Source organism: Pocillopora verrucosa, chromosome 13 (assembly GCF_036669915.1).
Source record: "Pocillopora verrucosa isolate sample1 chromosome 13, ASM3666991v2, whole genome shotgun sequence".
Lineage (NCBI taxonomy): Eukaryota > Metazoa > Cnidaria > Anthozoa > Scleractinia > Pocilloporidae > Pocillopora > Pocillopora verrucosa.
Genome location: NC_089324.1, coordinates 11578457 through 11600239, shown reverse-complemented (window position 1 = coordinate 11600239; position 21783 = coordinate 11578457). Strand labels below are relative to the sequence as shown.

Below are 21783 nucleotides of genomic sequence, written 5' to 3'. Positions count from 1 at the left end.
GAAAATAGTTTAAAAGTGAAAGTTTTTGGCAAGAAAGAGAATTCTTTTAACACCTTTTTTATTTCCTAGTATTTATAACCGCGGTCAGTCTTCACGCTCAAAGTTACATTAAGGAACGTTCAATCGACTTAAGTATCACGTGGAACGGACCGACAGAACTTTCCCATGGAATATTCCAAGGTTATGAACTTTTTTATCGGGATACAACTCTTGGTAATGAGACTAAAGTGATTCTGAGAACAACCGGCGATACCTTTTACGTGATACAGAATCTGGTGCCCAACACAAAATATTTGATCACCGCTCGGAGCTTCACTTTGGAGGGTGACGGAAAAATGAGTGAGCCTTTGTTTATATGGACAGCACCACTAGGTACGTTAAAGCCATGCGCAGTCGACGTTATTGACCCACACTAAAGAAGTAGAGTAGACGAGTAAAGGAAATCACGAATGGAAAGCAACTCGTGTACTATCCAACGCATTTCATTTAAATTTGGGTTCTTAAAACATAAAATGAAGCAATAGTGCATAATCGTTTATGAATTAGTATATATCGTTACCATAATGTAAATACTTCTTTAGCATTTTGACAAAAATCATTATGTCTGCCTTGGTTACATGTCACCGATCATTACTCTATGGACTTGATTTCTGATTCTTTCAAAGCTTCTACCCAGTCTCCCATCAACATCACTGCATTCAAGTTAAACTCAACAAGTCTTCGAGTCACGTGGACTAAAATTTCCGCTGACCAGGTTGGTGGAGTCATAATCGGATACATGGTCGTCTTCCATGTGGTAAACGATGGAAACAGCTCCATAAAGAGTGTTGTTCAATGTGGGTTCATAAATAAAACAGTTCTAGGAAACCTTCAGATTTTTACCAACTACAGTATCCGTGTTCTTGGTTTTACACGGACTGGCAAGTTAGGCTCAGTCAGCGACCCAGTTTATGCCATGACAGATGAGGATGGTAGGTGAAATTTTTCGTAAACAAGATAAGACTTGATGCATGACACTTAGGCCACTAAATTTTGACGATTTTGCGCCACGAAAAAGTAAAATGACACACCTAACATGCATAGAAAATTATCTTTTTTATCTCAGTTAGATTTGTAAAAAGAAAAAAGTAGGCAATATAAGATAGAAATTGAAACGGCACGTAAATCAAGTTTATTAGCTTGGTGAAAAGAGTACTTTATGTCTTGCACTTGCTTATGTTTGTAAAAACTAACACCGTTTGCATGCGTGTACCTTTATTCACACGTTAGGCTTTTATGATAACGGGACATGAATTTACCTTCATTTTTTTAATGCCGAAAGTCTTACGGGAAATATAGATAACTGAAGTTTCCTCTTAAACCATAGATGTCACACGATATCACATGAAAATGATGAATAAACGTCTTTCAAAAAACTTTTATTCTCGAGTCAGCCTAAGTTTTTCTTAGGATGGAACTTAAAAGGAAAATTGAAGGACGATATTCTTAAAATCGAATCATTCCCCACCCCCACCCCTCTCCTCCAAAAGATTTTGAATTTTGTGCGCTTTGTAAACTTCACCGAGACATGACGACCTTTTAGTCTTACCAACATGGTCAGAGGGGGGAGGGGAGGCTCTGTGTACACGCCTGAATAGGCAAAAAGTGTCTCCTCTACTATATTTAAATATAGCGTATGTTTTCAATAACAAGGAGTTTTAACCTAATTAAAGAATTGTCTTTAAAAGCTGAGGAAACCAGGTGAACGAGTTTACACGCACTTCTTTTGACAATTATGCGCTTCACGTATCTTTTTTTTCTTGAGCAGGATCAAAGCAGGCAAGCCGAGCGGGCAAGAAGGGCCCATCTTGCCCGCTCGGGTAGCCAATCAGAACATAGGATTCGCTTCATATTGCCTACGGGCGTTGCCAGTGATATAATAAGAAATATTATTTGGCTTCTTGTGTTTTCCTCGCTAGTTCCAAGTCTTCCTCCGTCCAATGTAATCGCGCAAGCTGTTAATTTAAGCAGCATCTTTGTCCGTTGGGACCCTATTCCCGCAGAAGGAAGAAACGGCATCATCACTGGTTACAAGGCTTGGTACAGGAAGATGGTTGAGCCCGCTGTTTGGAAGAGGATGGAATTTTGTAATGTTTACTGGTGTGAGGCAACAAATCTTGAAATGAACACTCCCTATCGCATAAATGTCGCAGGTTTCACAATGAAAGGAGGAGGGCCTGTTGCATCAGTAGAAGCCATCACAGAGAGGGGCGGTAAGGTTTAAATTTTATACCACCTTTAATTTGTCTAAGATAGCTTTGAGAAACCTGGTCATCGCTGTAATAAGAAATAAGAACCGATAGTAACTGGACTCTAGTTTCCGTGGTGAAATAAAAGAAAAAATCCCTACACTAACGGAAGCGAAAAGAGGAATTGTAGGCTGTGTGTGTTTTATGTACAAAAATGGAACTACGGTATTGGTCGGGGCATGTTATCGCCTCATCTTGTAGTAACTCCTTCCGACGCAGCACTACAGTCTAGTTAGAAACTTACCTCCTTTCTGCTGTAATTTAGTTCCGCACCAGCCTTTAACGAACCTCACAGCCCACAACACAAGCTCCACAAGTATTCTGGTCACGTTATACCCAGTCTCCTATAATGATTCATATGAGCCGATAATAGCATTTGAATTGATCATGTCAACCGCTGACAACTCAAGCGAGAAGGAGACGATTACCGCCATATTAGGAAGTTGTGAAAACGCTACCAAGATAACTCACCATCAGACCGACCTGCAGGAGTACACAGCGTACCGCATCAGTGCAGCTGGTGTGACCAGGAAAGGATTTATAAAATCCAATCACAAGATAACTGTTGTTACTGAAGAAGACAGTGAGTATAACTAGAAAAAAATGAGGGATTATGAAGACGTATTTATGAGATTCCCTACGGTGTGTCAATTACTTTAAAATTGTTTTCAGTCTCGGATGGAAACGAAGGTCTGTATCCCCAGACTATTGGCGGGAGTCTGCAAATAATCCACACGAGAATAAACTCCTCTCCCCGTAATTTCGAACTTCATTACTTCAACAAAGCTAATATCTACGCTGTCTGTCGTTGCGTTGATTTCGTCGGAATATCATATCAAGGCTAACCCTTGTGCGAACTTCGCAAAAAACAGACTTTTGTTCGAGTGAAAAGCCATAGATTTCGTCCAAGAATTTCCGAAAAGTAGAGTGAGAGGTGTCTCACTATACTATTTGTGTTGGAATGAAGAAATAATGCTTTGAGGTGCTCGACATGATAAACTCACAAAAATATTGGATATAAAGTCACATTAATGAAATTATCAACGTGACATGGAATGTTGTCATGAAGTCTATAAGACTAAGGGTTGAACATCGCATTCCATATTTGGAGTATTGGTTTTTTTATTATGAACAAAAAAGAGAAAAGAACCTATTCCTAGTGGAACCCACCGTTTTAAACTTTGTCCAAATTAAATAGAATGTTTGTAGTTAAAAGGAAAAAAGTAATTCCTGATCATGACATATTCTGTAAAATGTAAGCGTTTATAATCTTGATCTTCCGTAAATTTATTTCAGTTCCCGAGGGAAGCCCGCAAAACATAACACCAGCGGCTTCATCTGCTACAAGCCTGACACTGTCCTGGAAACCGCTAACTAATGACAAGGCAAACGGACTAATTCTGGGATATCACATTCTACTTTTTGACAGACTGAGAAACATAACTAAGAATATAACCGTGCATTCTCTTGATCAGGCAAATATTGCAAACCTTTTCCCTTACACTGAGTATGAGGCACGTATAGTACCTTTCAACAGCAAGGGACTGGGTAACGGTAGCGACGCCATAGTGGTCAAGACCAAGGAGGCTGGTATGTAGACGTGTAACCCCTTCCCACCCCTGGTGGTGACCTAAAGTAAATTTCTCCCTTAAGATATCGATTGGTTTTTTGAAAAGTGATGACAGGAAAGTAAAATACCATATAAGGGAGTTTATTTGATCTATCGTCAACTTCTCAAAGCTAAAAAATGCAAAAAAAGACTAAGTATGGCAGAGAGGAAACGGAGAAGTGGCGTTTCAATTTTGCGAGAGAATGGGTTTAGGAGCATTTTCGATTGAGTACCATGGAACTACAACCAACGTAATTCGTACAAAAAATCAGACGAATGAAAATTACAAAGAGCCTAATATACAGAAAGGTAAAATCAAGCAGGAAAAGATGTTCAACTCACGTTCTCCCCCTTCACTCTCTCTGGACCCACCCCAGAAAGTGAAATATTAGCCTAAAAGCTGATAGTATTAAATTAAATTACGAATGCTTGCATCTCGTGTTTAATGCGTAGCAAAAGTAACTTTCCTATCGTCTTTCAGCCCCAAGTGAGCCGCCTTCGAACGTCACGGGCGTGGTTCCCAGTTCCACGTCGCTGACTTTAGATTGGAAACCAGTTGATCCTTTGCACATTAACGGCGTTCTGCGTGCCTACGTCATTACCTACTTTGTCACGGATTCTCCGTACGTCACGCGTCAAAACATCTCCATACCTGTCACTAGTAGTCGAAAAAGACGAGATATCAGTAATCCTTCCTCGCAGAGCTTCGAGCTGAGTGGATTAAAAAAATACACGACTTACACAATACAGGTCATGGCATATACTGTCGACTATGGAGTCCCAAGCGATGAAATGAACCTCACCACAGCACAAGATGGTAAGATCTTTTCTTTCATTGCTTATTTTGCGATATTTAGACAGGCTGGCCTAATACAGCAGGCTTAAATGGGGGCCTGTAAAATCAATAATAGGGCCGGACTACACCACACTCTTTGCCAAAAGTGCGTGGGTTCTTTAATGTCCCCGATTAGCTAGAGCAGAGAAGTTGCAGGAGACTGGGCCTAACTGTTCATCGTCCTTATCTGGAAAGATGAGAAAGTCTAACAATTTGCAGATCTCATGGTTAAAGAAACATGTTAGGCTCCTCAGAAAAACATATTTAAAGAAATGATAAGACAAGCATAATCTTATGATTATCGTGCTAACTTCTGAATAACACGGTCAAGGTTTGAGTCCAACTCGGATCATTGTGTTCTGTTCTCAGGCAAGACTTGTTATTCTCAAAGATCCTCTCTCCATTCCGGAGAGAGAATGAGCACCAGTAAAATTCTAAGGAAACCTCACGGAATGCTATGGGTTAAACAGCGATGAAATAGCTTCCAGTTTCGGATGGGTAACTACACTCCCAGTAACTTCCTGCCAATGGAAGCGTTGTCAACTCCAAAAGCCTTGCATGACAGTTAAGGAGCCAAATTTTACCCATAACTACCCCGTTTAATTTTTTTTCCGGGAAAGTCTTTCCGCATTCCTGGCAGGTATTTCGGCGTGCTTCTGTTACCAGATAGTTTGCCTCAACGCCGTTTAAAAGTCGCTATGAAATCGTAACACCGGCTGCGTTTTGTGACTCCGAAGAGTAAATTAACCGCTAGAAAATTGCTCTCAAATGAACTGAAACGTCGACCATAGACACTGCCATTTTCAATACCGTTTGGCAACCTGGTCGGCTTTTAGTCTAGTTCGGAGTGAGTAATAAAGTTTGATCTTGTGGAAAAAAACTATGACGGAGTAGCATTGAGGAAACAACTGTCTTGTTAAATAGGAAATCGTTCCTTATGCAGTAAGTTTTCTTAAAGTTTATATCTCTCTACTCTCTGTTATATTTGATATGTCAAGGTCGACTAAAAGGAAAACTTCACATTGTATTCAGTTCCCAGTAGGTCGCCAATGAATGTGACTGCCTTCAACACAAGTTCCACAAGCATCAACGTCACGTGGTTTCCTGTTCCTGATGATCACGTGAATGGCATACTTTTGGGATATAGTGTACTTTACAGAAAGGCAGATAAACCTTTTGAAGAATTCCAAAATATGACAGTGTGTGCAAGTCTTTTTGAAGTAGCAATAACGAATTTAGATTTCTTCACGAATTATGAGATCCGAGTCTTAGCGTTTACAGTCGCTGGGAAAGGAAACATCTCAAATCCTGTGTTCTGCATGACAGACGAGGACGGTAAGTTTACTTTGTTCCTAACGTAGAGAAGTTTTTCAAATGAGTATCGAAAGCGATCCAAGGTTTCTTTGGTTTTGATTTACTTCGCTCTTGAACCAATCCAAGCTTGGTCACTCGCGTTTTCCCGCGCTTTAAGCAGGTTATCAGTTTGAGTTCTCATTGGTTGATCATGATGTTAACCTTTGTTCTGATCGGTAGAGGTGATTACTTTATGGTTATAGTTTTTCGACACTCGATTTAAAAGTGCTTTGATATGGAGGAGGTTGGGACTAATGTAGCAAGCATCACTCTTTTCATGTATACGAGAAGGAAAACGAGTAGAAGGATGGACTGTACAAGAGAAAAGTCTTTCTATTCCTCCTTTTTTCTCAATCCTTCCTTTCCTTGAAAAACGAATAAAAAAATAATTTTCCGCGCACAATCGCGAAACGCGTGGTAGAGTATTCCTTTGTCGTGTTTTTTTATGCTAACACGATTGAAATTTCATTGAACCACGGTGTTCTCAATAACGTGAAAATTGAGTGGTCTTACACCAAGGGAAGGGCAAAAAAAGCAAGTCCTTCATTCCTGAGGAATGACCCAGACAGGCGGTCTAAATAGCCATTTCTGACCAATAGAAAGCTGAGTCAGAATCGTTTGCTCTTTTCATTTTAGTCCCAGAGGGTGCACCAATTAACCTGTCAACTCTTCCTGCTAACACGACAGCGATAACAGTTAAGTGGCCTCCAGTCGCCGAAGAAGAGAGAAATGGTTACATATTGGGTTACTGGGTCTCCATAAGTAACATCACTGGCGAATTTATCAAAAATGTCAGTGTTTATGGTTCTGATATGCTGACGACGACCGTGGGAGGACTGGACATCTGGACAAATTATAGCGTCCAGGTTCTCGCGTTCAACGTCAAAGGAAATGGTCCCTGGAGTAACGTAACACGCGGAATAACTGACGAAGAAGGTAGATAACAAACGAAATTTTCTTCTTTGTTTTTTACAGGAATATATTGACACACATGGTTCTATTTTGTTTGTCTGACTGGCTGTTGGATTGATGGATTGATCGATCAATTAACTGATTCTCGTCGATGTCATTATGTCCGCTCATATCAATCATCTGCATGGCATGAGCGAGTGGCTTGAACAAATGTGAATTTCTTTTAACCTTTAAACGTTGAGGATGACTAGCATCTAATTTCTCTACATAATACCACTCCTGAATCACACATTAAGGTAACGAGAATGGAGGGAATGATCAGTAATAAAAGAAACTCTTGATTGTTTAAAAATTCTCCTTTTCAGGACCTTCATAACTGTATAGAAAATAAATATCTCAGTATCGAGAATATGCATATTGATGTTAAGGTGTGTTTATACTCAACCGTTAAAATTTCGCCGTCGATTGCTTTGAAAACCGGACTCAGAAAACTCGTTGACGGTTGGTGACAAAAATTTTAATTCATGTTTCAAAGCAAAAACAAGCTAGAGGAGCTTGATCAGTGTGATTCATTCATTTTGCTATTGCAGCTCCGCGTGTTGCTCCATCAAACATCACTGCGTTCAACACAAGCTCGACAAGTCTTCATGTCACATGGCAGCCAATAAGCACGCATGGTCTGAGAGGCATTTTGAGGGCTTACCGTGTGTATTACATTGAAAAAGAAACCTACTTTACACGATCTCTAAGAAATGTGACAGTAGACTGCAACACTTTACAAGTGGAGTTAGTTGATCTGTACAAGTTTACCAACTACTCTGTGTACGTGGTGGCAAGAACGAACAAAGATGGAGTAAGCAGCACGACAGTTAACGTTTCAACAGATGAGGACAGTAAGTAAATATAGTTTTGTATGACTCACTGAGACTTTTTTTTTTAGACAAAGAAGCATTCTAATGTATTTGAGGATAGCATGAGGTAAAGAAAAACCCTGTTTCTTAAAAAAAGCCTTTTCCCCGTGACCTTCCGGAACATCAGCGAGATACTGAACAACTGAGCTTTTGCGAGGAACTCCTAGCGAGGCGAGTTTATACTTTGGGGTGAGCAATTTCCAGGTCGCTCGGTGTGATGAAAGATAGGTGATAAATTTTAAGTTCTCTAGTTGTGATGTACCGTGATATTCACGCGTGTGGGGACAGAGAAACCACCTCAATACAGCATTATGTAGGCAGCCACGTCGAAATGAGGTTGCCTAAACCTATGACTAGCTTTTTTAAATTTAAATTATTGAAATCATTATCCTCAGAGAACTGGAACGTTGATTTTCCGCTCACTCATTTAATGTATTGATTAGCTCTACCCCTCTGCTTAGGTAACATGGGAAATATCTCTTCGGTTGCTGTGTAATTTTTCGTTTTTACGTGCGAGTATAAACTAATCGTACATCTATAAATGTACTCATCATCTTGATCTCTTTAGGGATTTAAAATAAAGTGATGAAAACTTCTTTGAATCGAGAAATCTGCCAATTTATTTTTTGACGTTTGCAAATGGGGTAGTCGCGTATTGATCAAGTTTTTTGCCTTTTCATCTTCTTCTTTTTTTTGTCCCTAATCTTTTCAAATACAGCACCTGACCGGCCACCAGTTGACGTGGTGGTCTGGACACCACATTCAACATCCATTCATGTAAGTTGGCGTGAGGTGCCCAATGGTTACAAAAATGGAATAATCAGAGGATACAAAGTTCATTACACAGAACTACAACAAAACGCTCCAACTGGGACGGAAAACACACCACCATTTGAACGCTCGCTAAGCATCACGGGACTAAAGAAGTTCACGCAGTATAACGTAACCGTTTTGGCTTACACAAGTAAAGGGGATGGTGTTACAACTAGCACAGTTATGATGACAGATCAAGACGGTATGTCTTATGATAATCATAAAGGTCGGAATACAAGGTGTAAAATTATGTCGGTATCAAGTTGTGAGACAAATTTCTTTTTAATTTTCTTCTCCACTTGATCGAGGTGAGAAAATGTCCTCCTCAGAGTTCATTGCTTAGTTATCCCTGTTTTACGCTATTTTATCGGTCGATACAACAAAACTCGCATCACCCTTAGTAGCCACAACAAAAACCATTAGCAATTTGGTAATTTGTGATTACCCGCGTTTGAAGGCGGTTATGCGATTACCCACAAATCTGATTGGAAAATTTTTAGGATATTTTCCTTCGTTCTGATTCGCAGTTTTTACAACTTCAGTTTGATTTTATGACACTTAGTTTTATCTCCCTCGATGGCTGTATGATAAACGAGAAAACTTAATAATGCCCGAAGCAAAGCCGATTTCAGTTTGAAGGATTCTGAGTCAATTCCACACCAAGCTAATGTGTTTCTTTGTCGCGAAATCGACAGCAAGAGAAGTCTCTGTTCTGCATCACTGATGCTAGGACGATTTTATCAAAGAAAATCAACTGTGGGAACAAAGCAGTGATCACTCACGTAGTTATGTGAACAAAATGAAATACACAGCAAGCTCCTGTTTCATAGAAGATAAAAATACAAGTTGATCTTTAGATGGAGTAAGCGTTTAGGTTTCATAAAAGTTTAATATATTTGGCAATAAATATCAACATTTTTAAGATATACACAGAGCAAGATTTGTCTCTTTTCTAATTTGTAGTTCCTGATGCAAAACCGCTTAACGTAAGAGCTGTCAGCACATGGACCACTCACACAATCCCACTCAGTTGGACACACATCCCAAATCACTTACTCAACGGAATTCTCACCGGCTACAGGATACGTTACGAGGCCGTAGAAATGGGAGAGTACCCGTACAAAGAAGCTCCTAGGGAAATTATTCTACCCGCAGGAACTGTATCCACCGAGCTCACAGGGTTGGAGAGCTTTACTGTTTATCGTATCGAATTGACCGGACTTACAGTCAAAGGAGATGGGCCCCGTGAAGTCCTTTTTGCAGGTAAACAGACTTAAGTCGAACGAATGAGAAAGAGGTTTTCGATGCTTTTGACATAGTAAATAAGGCTTCAGGAAAACTGTTCTAATATTAGGATTTAACTTAATTTCATAAGTGGTGAAGAAATCGTGATTATAAGAACACTATGAAAAGGAGGTGTTGGGGAGTAATTTTCTAATGCTCAGGGGAGGGGCAGAGACAAGATAGTCTAATACTCAGAGGGGAGGGGGGGAGATCCAAGATAGTCTAATGCTCAGGGGGGTGAGACAAGGTGGCCTGAAGGGAAGGAGAGATAAGGAAGTCTAATGCTCAAGGGGAAGAGACAAGGTGGGTTAATGCTTAGGGTGGGAGGAGAGACAAGTTTGTCTTATGCTCAGGAACCACTAAGAGACAAAAGTGCGTTATGCTCCAGGTGAAGAGCGACCAAGAGGCCGGATGCTCAGTGCGCTGAGCTCTGGATCGGTTGGTCCTTGCTCGAGGCCAGGCTAGTCCATGTGTTGTCTTCCCGACCAAGATACTCCACTTTCACAGTTTTCTCTCTTAAACCAGAAATGTAAAAACTATCAGGCAAACCTGATGGAATACTAGGGGGGAGGAGGAAACTAGAGAGGAACTGGTATCAATAAGGAAAGGTATCATGAAGGAAACTAGGTTAATAATAGCCTTATGCTAATAAAAATGTATTTCTAATCGTACTATGCTATTTAAAATAGTTTGATAAGAATTTTATGTGATGGAAGCAAGTTAAATTCATGCTACGGAAGAAATGGGCCACTTCGCTCGTAAGATTTAACCTTAAACGATAAGCTAAAAAAATAAGGCGTAATTTCTATTTGTAGCGACTCTCAATGAGAAATTGATACCACAACATATATTTTTATTACAAGAATGCTGAAGATAGCTATATGTACAACATATTAAAGTGTCTGTTTTCTCAGAAACTTGCCGATGCTTAAAGCGTCTAACAACGAACTGGATGGTACTCGATCCTTACGTTACCCAGTCACACTCAGCCACGCAAGGGCCAGGGGGCCTTCTGTCTCCCTTCGTAGAGGACATGGCAGTCACATGCTGCCAGACGTGCAAGACTCACGGAGAGTCTTACGTCGACTTCGAATTCAATGGAAAAGAGGAACCTGCTTTGCAACACACAGAGGAAGCGCTGAGATTGAACATACTCCATGCAACTGACTTGACTTTCCCTGTGTACGGATACAAGTTACAAGACAAATTCAGGCATGAGTTTGGCTACACAGGGATAGTGGAATCCCCTGGGATTGCTTACGTAATAAACACCAATTATGGCAACGAGACACCTACATCTTTGGTGCATGCTGTTTTTGCATGCTGGCCGCTGGCTTTAATGGGGATCTTGCTGGCTTATATCTTTGGATTTATAATGTGGGCCGTGGTAGGTAAAGCACCGATTTCTAGTTAATTGCTGAAAGTAGTCTGGATTTCATCGATCGCGCTTTCGTTGTTAGCTTTTATCCCCGCGCTCGAGGGCGCTTGATATGTTTACTTAAAACCCTTATTGGTTCGTTGTAGTGTTGACCTTTTTCTGATCAGCTGTGGCAATTACTGTACTTACGTTTATGTTTTATGACACCCAGTTGTAGTGCGTTCTGTTGATTTTCTTATTTTCGATCACTTCTTCAAAGCATCAGCGTTTTGAAAATTTTAGGCATGGTTAAGACATGATCGTTTCTCTCCGCATTAATTCGTCACGCAAAGGAAACTAGAAAAGTGAAACTGTTTTGGAAATTACTTCGATTTACATTAGCATAAACCTCAACAAGAATAATTTTTCCGTCTGGTTTTTAGTTTTATTCTCTATCTTAATATTATTACACAGTTTCATGTATACAGATATCTCTGCTCCGCTGCGCGGGGTATTTTTGACTTTGAGCGGAGTTTTGGAGTAACAATCCCAAAACGTTTCTTCCGAAACAAGAATACTATACTTCTATTAAAACAATTAATGTAGCTTTCTCTAACAGCTTTTATTAGCAAGAGCCATATGATGCAAAATGCAAAGAAAGTACAATTTGAGCTTTTCCATAAATTCTGCTTCAATTTTAGGATCAAGCACAGAATACTGAACATTTTCCTCGATCGTTTTTTTCCGGAATTTGGGAAGGATTTTGGTGGGCCTACGTTTCCATGACAACTGTAGGGTATGTGGTGTATGAACTAATACATTTTCATGTCGAAAATTAAAGAAGGTGTAAAATAACTTCTGAGTTTATTCCTTCGTGTTGATAGGAGGGAGTAGAGACAGTTAAAAGACTCATTTGCCGGCCCATAAAGGCCTTTTATTAAAAAAAAAAAGTCCCCCTGAAGGTTTCTGTTTGCCCAGGAATAGTGTTTCATTTACCTTCCGTGTTGATTGGATAATTTGATGCAGAACGAGCAGCATAGACGCCGCATTATATACTCGGCACATGAGAAAAATTCCTGAATAGGATTGATTATTTAAAGATCCTCTTACGATCTTTAAAATGACCGTGATTTAAAAAAAATCTATTTAAATTTATTTAGATCAAACATAGTAACCAGCTCCCAATTGGCTTGTTAGCTCAGTTGGTAAAGCGCTGCACCGGTATCGCAGTGGTCACACGTTCAAATCCCATGAATTTTTTTCAGGTCTTATTTTCACTCGATGAAAATAAGGGATACTTAAGCATACTTACACTACTTAAGCAGTGACTGCTTTAAGTAGTGTTTATTACTGCGAAGATTGCTTTTATTGTCTTGCAAAACATTTTTGAGCTTATTTAAGTTACGAAGCTAAAATAAAAGGTAACCTTTGTCGAAACCTTACTAGGTATGGAGACCGCACTCCCTTTTCAAACGTCGGCAGGATCGTGGCTATTGTTTGGACACTGACGGGCGTTGTCATCATCGGTATCTTGGTTGGTTTCATCGCTGTGTCGCTGACAAGTGTATCAGTTGGTGTGGACTACAAATTATACGGAGCAAATGCAAGTTTTGCATGTTATCTTCTTTATTCGAATCCAACGTAATCTCATTTTCAAACTTGTGATGTTGCCTTATTTCGTTAAGGTCAGGTTATCATTAATCACTGGGGGAAGGGTCAGAGGATTTTTTGTGTCACACTGAAATATAACTGACCCCCTGAGTCCTTGCAGTATTCTAATGATCTCCCCTCATTGGCAGCTAATTTTTTATTGCGCCCCCCCCTTCCCCCCTCCTTTATACTCTGTCAGCGACCCCATCTGTTCTCCCAGAAAACCATGTGATCCCCCAAAAAATCGTCCGACCCACCGCCCAACCCCTCCTTCCACAAGTTTCGGTATCATCATTATGCTGTTTGTTTGCTTTAGATCTCTGCTATCTACGGTTCTGCAGAATACAATTTGGGATTGAGAAGGAACGCTAGATTTGACAAAGGTACGCGACCTATATCAGTTATAACTTCTTCATTTTGTTACCTATTAATTAAGAGTATCAAACTCTACATGAACATTACACCAGCACAACAAAAAACTAAGCTTTAAAAGTTTGACATATTCCAGGAGGAAGGGCATTACCTCCAAGTAATAGGGTTACGGGGAAGTTCCACTGCCTGGGGTCGCTTTTTACGATTGGATTACTGACTTGGGGTAGGGGATCTGAGAGGCCAGTGGCACATACCCAACACAAATTGACCCATGTACCCCTCCCTAAACCTTTCTGTCCATTTTTGTTTCAGCCGTAAAAATGTCTCAAACTATTTTTAAAAAATGGTTATTTGTAACTTATGAGGCCGATTTGTGCTGGCGTGAAATTTTCAATATGTGATGAAAATAAATCTCAGTGTACGTGCTCGATATTCTGATATTATTTTTTAGAAAAGAAACACAGAAATTTTGAGGAGATCTACGAGCTTCTGTCTTCGAATCAAATCAGTGGTGTTCTCATCGATGGCTACGTTGTCGGGAGCAGAAAAAATCTCTTCGAGAAACCATTCCTAAGAATTTACAGAGTTTACGATTACTCTTCTGTGTATGGTGTAGTGACCGGGGGCAACTCGACAAAACTTGGCAAATGTTTCCGTGACTACATACAACAGAACATTGCCTTGATTTTTCAACATGTAGCAGAAAATGTAGAGGCTATTCAGGTATTTTAATATTAATAATGTACATGAAAAATTACGCACGTCTCATTGGCCGAAAACGAGTACATTTTTTATATAATACGGGTGCAAAGTTGTAACATGAGTGCAAATAACAAATAGCGCGCGCGCTGCCAAAATTTCGTCCATCTTGACTTTCTGTGATGCGTACTAACGGCTCGTGCTCTTTTCACCGAATTGCACCCGAGATCATGATGTTACCTAGACAAATCTTTCAGGTAGGAGAGCATAATCAGCTCGTGTTCTTATCTTCTCACCACATTTGAGCTCTGCGTGAGTTTTGCCACGAAAATTAACCTTTAAACATTGTGCCCGTCGCGCCAGATCTTCTGCAGACCTCTCACACGCATGCACGCTTCGCTCGCTGGCTCCCATCTCGCGAGCTTTGTTGCTAGTGCTGCAACGCCAATGTGAGCCTGCTTGTAACACAGCGTTTAAAACTCTGCGCACCTGCAAACGTTGTCACAGTTAAGTGACGTGCTTCCAGGCTGTTAGAGTGATCATCGGGATATTAACCTTCCCTGGAATAGGAGGGGGGAAAGGAAAGAACCTCTCTTTATCACCCCGTTGTCTTCTATTTGATCGTGTTTTTTTTGTTGGAATCGATCAGCTATTCACTAAACTGTTTAAGTAATTTTCAGTTTAAAGTTCAAAGTATTCCACAATTACTTTGGTTTTTCTCAATTCCCTTGGTAATTTGTCTAGAAAGGTCACACCATCTTTTCAACCAAAGAAATGCGAGTTGGTCACCCGCGTTTTCCCGCGCTTTAGGGCAAGTCGCCGGTTATCACGCGCAGTTCCTATCAGCCTTTTCTCAGTATTTTTCTTTTCTCTGATTGGCTGCTGTGTTCACTTTTGTTCTGTTTTCACGACTCTTCATTCAAAAGCTTACAATCTCACGAATATTGAGACCCACATAACTGCTAACCACCAAATACATTACGAGCTCGAGATTTCTATCGTGTGATAGTTGAAGGAGGTGAGGCCAAAACAACGCATAGAAACCGAGATCAGATGTTCTCACTAGTCGTTCAAAACTTGACAAAAACACACGCTGATGATTTTCTTTCCTTTAATACTGTACAATGTTAAGCTTCTCACTTGTCTCACTATTTATTTACCAAGTAGGTTCCATGCTGCTGAGCGGTTGTTCAGCAAATATATCAAAGATGACGTCAGAATGTAGTGTTCTTCCCGCCTTTTGATGTCTTCTGTGATCTATTACTAGGGACCTTAAGCAGTCAGGACGGCAACGCTAAGGAAGACTTCGATTAAAAAATGAATTTCTGCCTTTGATTAGAATCTCAAAAATGGCTGTATGTGTTTACCGTCTCATGCGGCGCCACAGCTCAACTTCAGCATAACGTATAAAAGAAGCGTTGAGTTCCAAATGGAAATAAAAATTTCGGTTGGCAGACGACGCAAATTGTGGTGATTTCACGTGGTTGTTTTGCATAGGACGGCCGAGAAATGTACAAAGTTTTAAAACGCACGTGCTGAGCTATTGTTCTGCCAATTAGATCTTTTGTTTTTCCATGTCTTCGTTGCCGTCACCGTCGTGGTTTGCTTAAGGTCCCTAATAAAAAAATACGGAATAGATACGAAGCGAGTAGCGTAGCCAATCAGATTGCAGCATTTGTGATGGATCATTCCATTTTTCAGAAAGACTGCTTTACATCCACGTTCACCTTCTAGACTCAAACACCTCGAGTGTACTTCTTTTGCAGGAGTCTCCAGAACCATTAGAGGTTGAACGTTCTACAGGTGTATTTGACAGCAGCAGCCAGTTATTCAGACAAAACCTAATGATACTCTTAGGGGCTCTGGGCGTCTGTATTCTGTTAGGTGTGGTGTGGGAAATTATATATCGTGTGAAAAAAAGATTGAAAATACAACCACAAGGTAATTAACTACTTGCAACTTTCAAAAGCCAATAATTACCATGGTACATTCCCCTGGCCCTTTTCAGACTTAGGAGGTTTTTGTTGATATAGTGACCTCAAAAGTCTTGCGATGGAAGGAATAAATGCTACCAATCAACTTTAATTGTTTCAAATTTGCCCGTCGTGAAATATTTCTGAGCTAATTTAAGCTTTAGAGTGAAAAACGAATTTGTTTTCTGACTCAAAGTTTGGAATCTCGTCATATCAAAATTGCTTGGATCTGCCCCTGTGACTGGTAAGAATACAGAAAAAGATCAAAGACGTCGAGGCAATTCTACAGTTTAACGAGAACACAAAAATGAAATATATAGTGTTTTCTAACCAGTTACCCCACTATCTAACTTTGGCGAGGATCACAGAGGTAGTACTTTATGTGCATGGATGTTAGGCAAACTGAAAGGTGTTGCAGGAGTTTTAGGTACCTTAGGTTACGGTCATACTCTTCCGGGTTTAAAACGTATTTTGTTCTTTCCTTTGCATTCCAGACAACAAACAAGTAAACCTGCTGTCCACAGAGATAACACAAATGGTTACGGACTTGAAATCCCAGGTTTTCAAGTTGGCTCTGGAATTAAAAGAAAAGCACAAACGCCAAAGACGATGCCATTTGACTGCGAAGAAGAACAGTCGAAAATATCAATATGAACAACTAGAACCATCGACAAAAAATTCTGCTAAAGACAGTTGTGAAGACGAAGACCTAAACAGTGGAATAGTTGCGGGCCCACAAATGTTTCAGAAAGCTGTTGGTGAACAGGAAAGCCTGCGGGAACAAAGTCCTGACCCTTGTCTAATCGAAAATTTAGCTCCTTTTCATGTCAAAGCGGAAAAGCGAGAAAGCGAAGCATGACCGTGAGAGAACTAAGTGCTGGCCTTCTCCTGAGGCTGGTGACAACCTTTTTCCCGCGCTTTTATTATCAACACCATAATCTTTATTTCATAATTATTCAATTAATTTTAAACTGAGCTATGAGCTTGAAAACATTGTCGAAAATTAAGTCACGCACTGTTGTTTTTATCTGCATTTTCGGGTGTTCTTGTGAAGACGATGGACGAGAACCATAAAATGCAAATGCAGTATTCTTATGAAAACGCATCAGTTACGGCCTTATAATTAAGCAAAGAGGAGGCTATTTAACGTATATGAGAACACCAGAAGCCGTATCCTTCGACAAGTTAAACAATTATTCCACGAGCGCGCATGGTATATGGGATGATAGATAGTCATAGATAATATAGTCATAGTTGGCCATAATCACAAGCGTCGATGGAATAATTGTTTTATTTAAGACGCCCCTAAATATAGATATAAATCTTCCTAACTTTATTATGTTAGAACAAACAGAATGTTACAATGTACAAAAACACTTCCATTTTAACTCGTCTTCATGCGCGCGCATGGTATAGTAGCTCATAGCCTATGATAGCTAAGCCAATGAAAACTCTTAAATTGCATTATCCAATGATCCAGTTTTTAATAATATAAAATATACGTGCTGCCTCACAATGTAATTTCTCTCTGGAATTAACTTGACCAGAATTTCAACACGAACTCGAAGAAATTAGACGGCACTAAACCGCTGGTAATATTACTTTTAACTAGGATAGTTTTATTACCCGTTCGTTGCATAAAACAAAAACATGTCCGTCATGGTCCTCTCGTCTTCTTTCGGTCAGACTAAAGATAATTTCACGCTTCGCAGGATTCGACTTAAAAAAATCCTCAGCTGCGTATCTGGGGAAACAAAACGGTTAAACGTCTGCACATGTGATCACTGTGTAATGACTAGGTGGCGTGCTTTCAGGCTGTTAAGAGTAAACTTGTCTCACGTGGTACACGAGTTACAAACAACCACACAAGCCAGTAAGTCCCGGCGTTTTAAAAGCGTATAACTTTTTTGTTACAGCTTAAAATAGAATGGTAAATTAACAGGATACGCGTACTTGAATAAACTTTTTGTTTGAAAAGTCTCGATTCCCCCTTTTCCCTATTTTTGTTTCCTTGTACCAATTTCTAGGAACGTTTTAATTTTATTTTGCTTACTCTGCGAGACAGCAGTTGTTTCTATGTTTTCCTTTGAATTATATGCGGGAAATTGGTGTTCGGTTAGCCGGAACTGACCCCCTCGCGTATTTCTGTCGTTTGACTGCCTGGTATTAACTGCTTCTAATTTAGATACTCCATTTGCCGAGCTCACGATACACAAGAGAAGAGGAACAGCAGTAAGAGCCTTTTCAAAAAATGCCCGCTGGACTTCGCAACTGTAACCCAGCCCTCTATAAAAAAATCCCTGCTCTGTAACAGAGAAGTGAACCTTTACGATTGGTCGAATTAGCTCGTCAACATGCTTGAACCGAACTCTGCTGCAGTATTGTGAAAACGATCAATTTCGTGACGTGCGATATTGCATGAGAATGATATCGAAAGGTTATTGATTATTTCAACCATTCGCCCGGGAAATCACTAAAGAAGCCTTTGTCATTACATGTGAGTAGTTTTGAAAAAAGGGAGCAGTCAAAAAACGTTTGCAACTTCCATAATATCATGCCCTCAGCGACTGTAAATAACAGACTTATAAACATGTCAAGTTTTCGACGTGGACTGGTAACAGAAAGCAAAACGAACCAATCAAATCGCTTGTTTCGTATAATTCTACTGGTGGTTAACGCTGGTGCTTGTCGCGGTATAACATCAGTAGACTATACAAATAACCTAGGTATAAATGCTGTACAAATCTTTTGTTTTTCTTTGTAAGTCCTCTAAAATTGTTGCGTGGGTTTCATACGTGGCAGTGAGCTCAACAGCTACCACAATGGCTTGGATTTTTAGCACGCTCTTTCGATATTCGGTATACGGCTCCACTGCATCCGGGATACATTCAAAAGAGACAGGTTTGTAACGTGTTTATTTCAATGAAGCACTTTGTTAGGTTCTCGTATCACTTGCATTTCACCTGTTTACTTTTCAGCTGGTATGATTGTAACTTAGTTGGTGAAATCCTAAGCTGCTATAACCTCATGGGTTTAGCTAAACGTCCGGATTTCCTTTGCTAATAGGAATTACAAATCTCTAGGATTTATCTGAGTATTTTTCTTTAAATAAAGCGAAAGCAGAATTTTCAATGGTCTCAATTAACCTTCGATGTAGCTAAGGAAAAAGCAAAATTGCTTCTGAAATTTATATTGAAAACAAAGATTTGGTCTTAATAAAAATATATAGTTATTTCATGATAATATAAGAAATTTTTAAGCAAAGAAATGATCTCTGCGGGTGGACTGTAATTTAAGCATTACTGAAAAGAAGCCTTTAAAAACAGAACAGATAATCAACTCGTCGATTCATGTTTTTGTGCTATTTAAACTGAGTTGAAGTCAAGTTCCGCTTGACATCACCAACGCAATAATGATCAACATTTTAAAATCGTTTTTTGAAATCCTCTAATATAAATCTGTGAATATAGTCATTGTCATGTTATGCAGGTTCTCTCGCTACCAACATTTACAACTGGCAAGTAAAAGAGATCTTGAAGTGCAACTTACCTAGTCGTGGGGGGGGGGGGGAGGAGGGGGAAAGGGGGATCGTACCGAAGCGAGGGTACATAATGACTTTATGAAACTTGTGAATGATGTCTGTCACATTGAGCCAATTATGGATAGTTTTGACCGATATGGTGGTCATGAATGACATTTTGTCTGTTCGAAAGAAACCCAATGGTACAAACGTACAATTTAAAAAGCACATTGACGGAAAAATTTATTGTAAGGCTTAGGACGAATAGAAACTGATAGCAAACCTATGTTTTAGTTTTAACTCGTTACGCTATTACAAATGTAAAAGAATTTTTGTATAATTACTTCACAGCGAAAACCTTGTCTATACCTTTCCCATCTATAAGAACATTAACCAATCACAACACAGTATCCGATATTCTGCGGACTTCATTGGTAATGACTTTAACTGTTCGTTATTTATCGCCCGGGGGGAGGGGGGGGGGGTGTAGGACTTTGGTTGCATCACAATAAAATTTACCTAATCCCAACCGCAGGCTCGGTAGTATTCTAATAATCCACCCTTATTTTCAGTCAATTTTTAAAGTCCCCACTTCAATTAGCGACGACTTATTCCCGCTGACCGTTGCTCATGAAAACCACATGATCCCCCTCAAAATCCTCCGAGCCCCCTCCCCTCCCTCTCAGGTAATAAATAATACCGTGTCTTTAATAAATTGCCGCCTTCACTCACCTCTTTGTAATCTGCGAGTTGCTTAGTCGCTACAAAAACGCCATACCTCCAATCCGAGGCCGGACGGCGCCGTCAATACTCCTTTTAATCTTATGGAGTTCGGCTATTGGCGTTCCACTGCACATTTTATCAATCCACATGCTTTCCAAAAATAGAATTTGAGTTTTTAAGTAATTGAAAAATACATTTACCCCTTCCTTTTAAAAGTCTTTTTCAATTGTCTTCAGTGTCATCTTTGCAGTCATTTTCAATCATGTTTTTGAGTGGTTTATAGGTTGGATCGAAAGATCTTCAAATGCGTTCGCCAGTGTGGTTTTAACGAGGCCAGAGGCAATATTTTCTTTTTCATTCTTCGCTCTAAGGTTCAAATGCATTTCCATCAAGTCCATCTCTAGAGATACTCAAAACTCTTATTTAAACAGAGTCGATCAAAACCCTTCTTCACGTGAAGGCCAATTTGAAATTCACCAGAAATGAACTCATCCACTTGAAACCACCGCGAAAGGAGTACATGACGGCGAAAAAAAATTATTTCAAATTTAAATTCAAGATAATGACTTTATCACTGGTGTAAGACCATATAAATACATTTTATCTCATTAAAATGTAATCCGGAAGGACCCTCTTGAAAATCCTATGAGGGAATCATAAGGCAAAACGCAGAGTCAAAACAACCATCCCTAAGTTCTCCTGAAACGCTTCAGTTTGTGTTTGGGCATAATATTTCAATTTCCAGATCTTTAATTCTAGGTGTATGACTCTCTAGAGTAGTACGGGCTAACAACTGGATGGTCCTAAACTTCACTCCCTTTCAATCAGCTTTGAAATTATCAATATATTACATTGGCTGACCCGCAAACAGCTAGTCTTATTAAGGTGGATCAGTAATTAAGATTGCCGTGATAGCTTTAACTAAATCATCTAAGCTGCCTAACTGCCGAAACTAAATTGGATCAGTGTTCGGAAATACTTAAAATTTAGCAAATTTTCAAATTTTTAAGTCTTTCCGAACACTAAGTCAAAAGAGAATTATAAGTAAAAAGGTTGGATATTACTCTGATTATGTACAATACTTTCCTTTTGTTACGACTGTTCCAGTATAGGTATTTATCTTTGTTTACAAAGGTACCGGACAAAATATCACGGAGTTTCGTCGGAAAATTAGGATTTTCGTAGTTGGTCTCCTAGGCCAGGCTGGTTATTCATTCCACAGTACACACCCTTATCAGTGAAACCACTTTCTTATATTTTGCAGTTCGGAAATTTTTTTCATTGTGATACTTTGGAGGAGGTTGATCGCGTGTTGTACGAGTTGAGCCGACGGATGTCGTTTGAAAATTAGTTTCATTTAAGAAAACAGCTTTGCACTTAATGATATAGATTCATAGTCTTAGGTTTCAATCGATAGAACTGAAGAACATTTTTGTTCGATCTCTTTGATACAGTTCGAACTAACAGGAACCTTTGACATTTGA

The 21783-nt window shown here is 39.6% G+C and overlaps 2 protein-coding genes across 2 annotated transcripts in view; both read left to right on the top strand.

Annotated features, from left to right (window-relative positions):
* Positions 1 to 637: 637 nt before the first annotated feature.
* On the top strand, positions 638 to 17283 carry LOC136277606 (protein sidekick-1-like). Its single transcript, XM_066159980.1, has 17 exons — positions 638 to 971; positions 1959 to 2252; positions 2554 to 2871; positions 3585 to 3878; positions 4379 to 4714; positions 5765 to 6067; positions 6722 to 7021; positions 7588 to 7890; positions 8627 to 8923; positions 9685 to 9984; positions 10920 to 11392; positions 12064 to 12158; positions 12809 to 12965; positions 13329 to 13395; positions 13836 to 14107; positions 15850 to 16024; positions 16551 to 17283. Exons 1-17 carry the CDS (start codon positions 638 to 640, stop codon positions 16913 to 16915), a joined length of 4683 nt encoding a protein of 1560 aa, XP_066016077.1. The 3' UTR covers positions 16916 to 17283.
* Positions 17284 to 18848: 1565 nt separating this feature from the next.
* The window catches only part of LOC131798993 (disco-interacting protein 2 homolog A), a 32430-nt gene continuing 29495 nt past the window's right edge, over positions 18849 to 21783 (top strand). Inside the window, 1 exon segment of the mRNA XM_066160179.1 lies at positions 18849 to 18957. Coding sequence (XP_066016276.1) covers positions 18879 to 18957 — 79 coding nt within the window. The 5' untranslated portion in view covers positions 18849 to 18878.

Coding starts and splice junctions, on each gene's coding strand:
- LOC136277606 (XM_066159980.1), top strand. CDS start 638: ATGGACTTGATTTCTGATTCTTTCAAAGCTTCTACCCAGTCTCCCATC. Junction 14,108..15,849: donor AAAATGTAGAGGCTATTCAG/GTATTTTAATAT, acceptor CTTCTTTTGCAG/GAGTCTCCAGAACCATTAGA. Junction 16,025..16,550: donor ATTGAAAATACAACCACAAG/GTAATTAACTAC, acceptor TTTGCATTCCAG/ACAACAAACAAGTAAACCTG.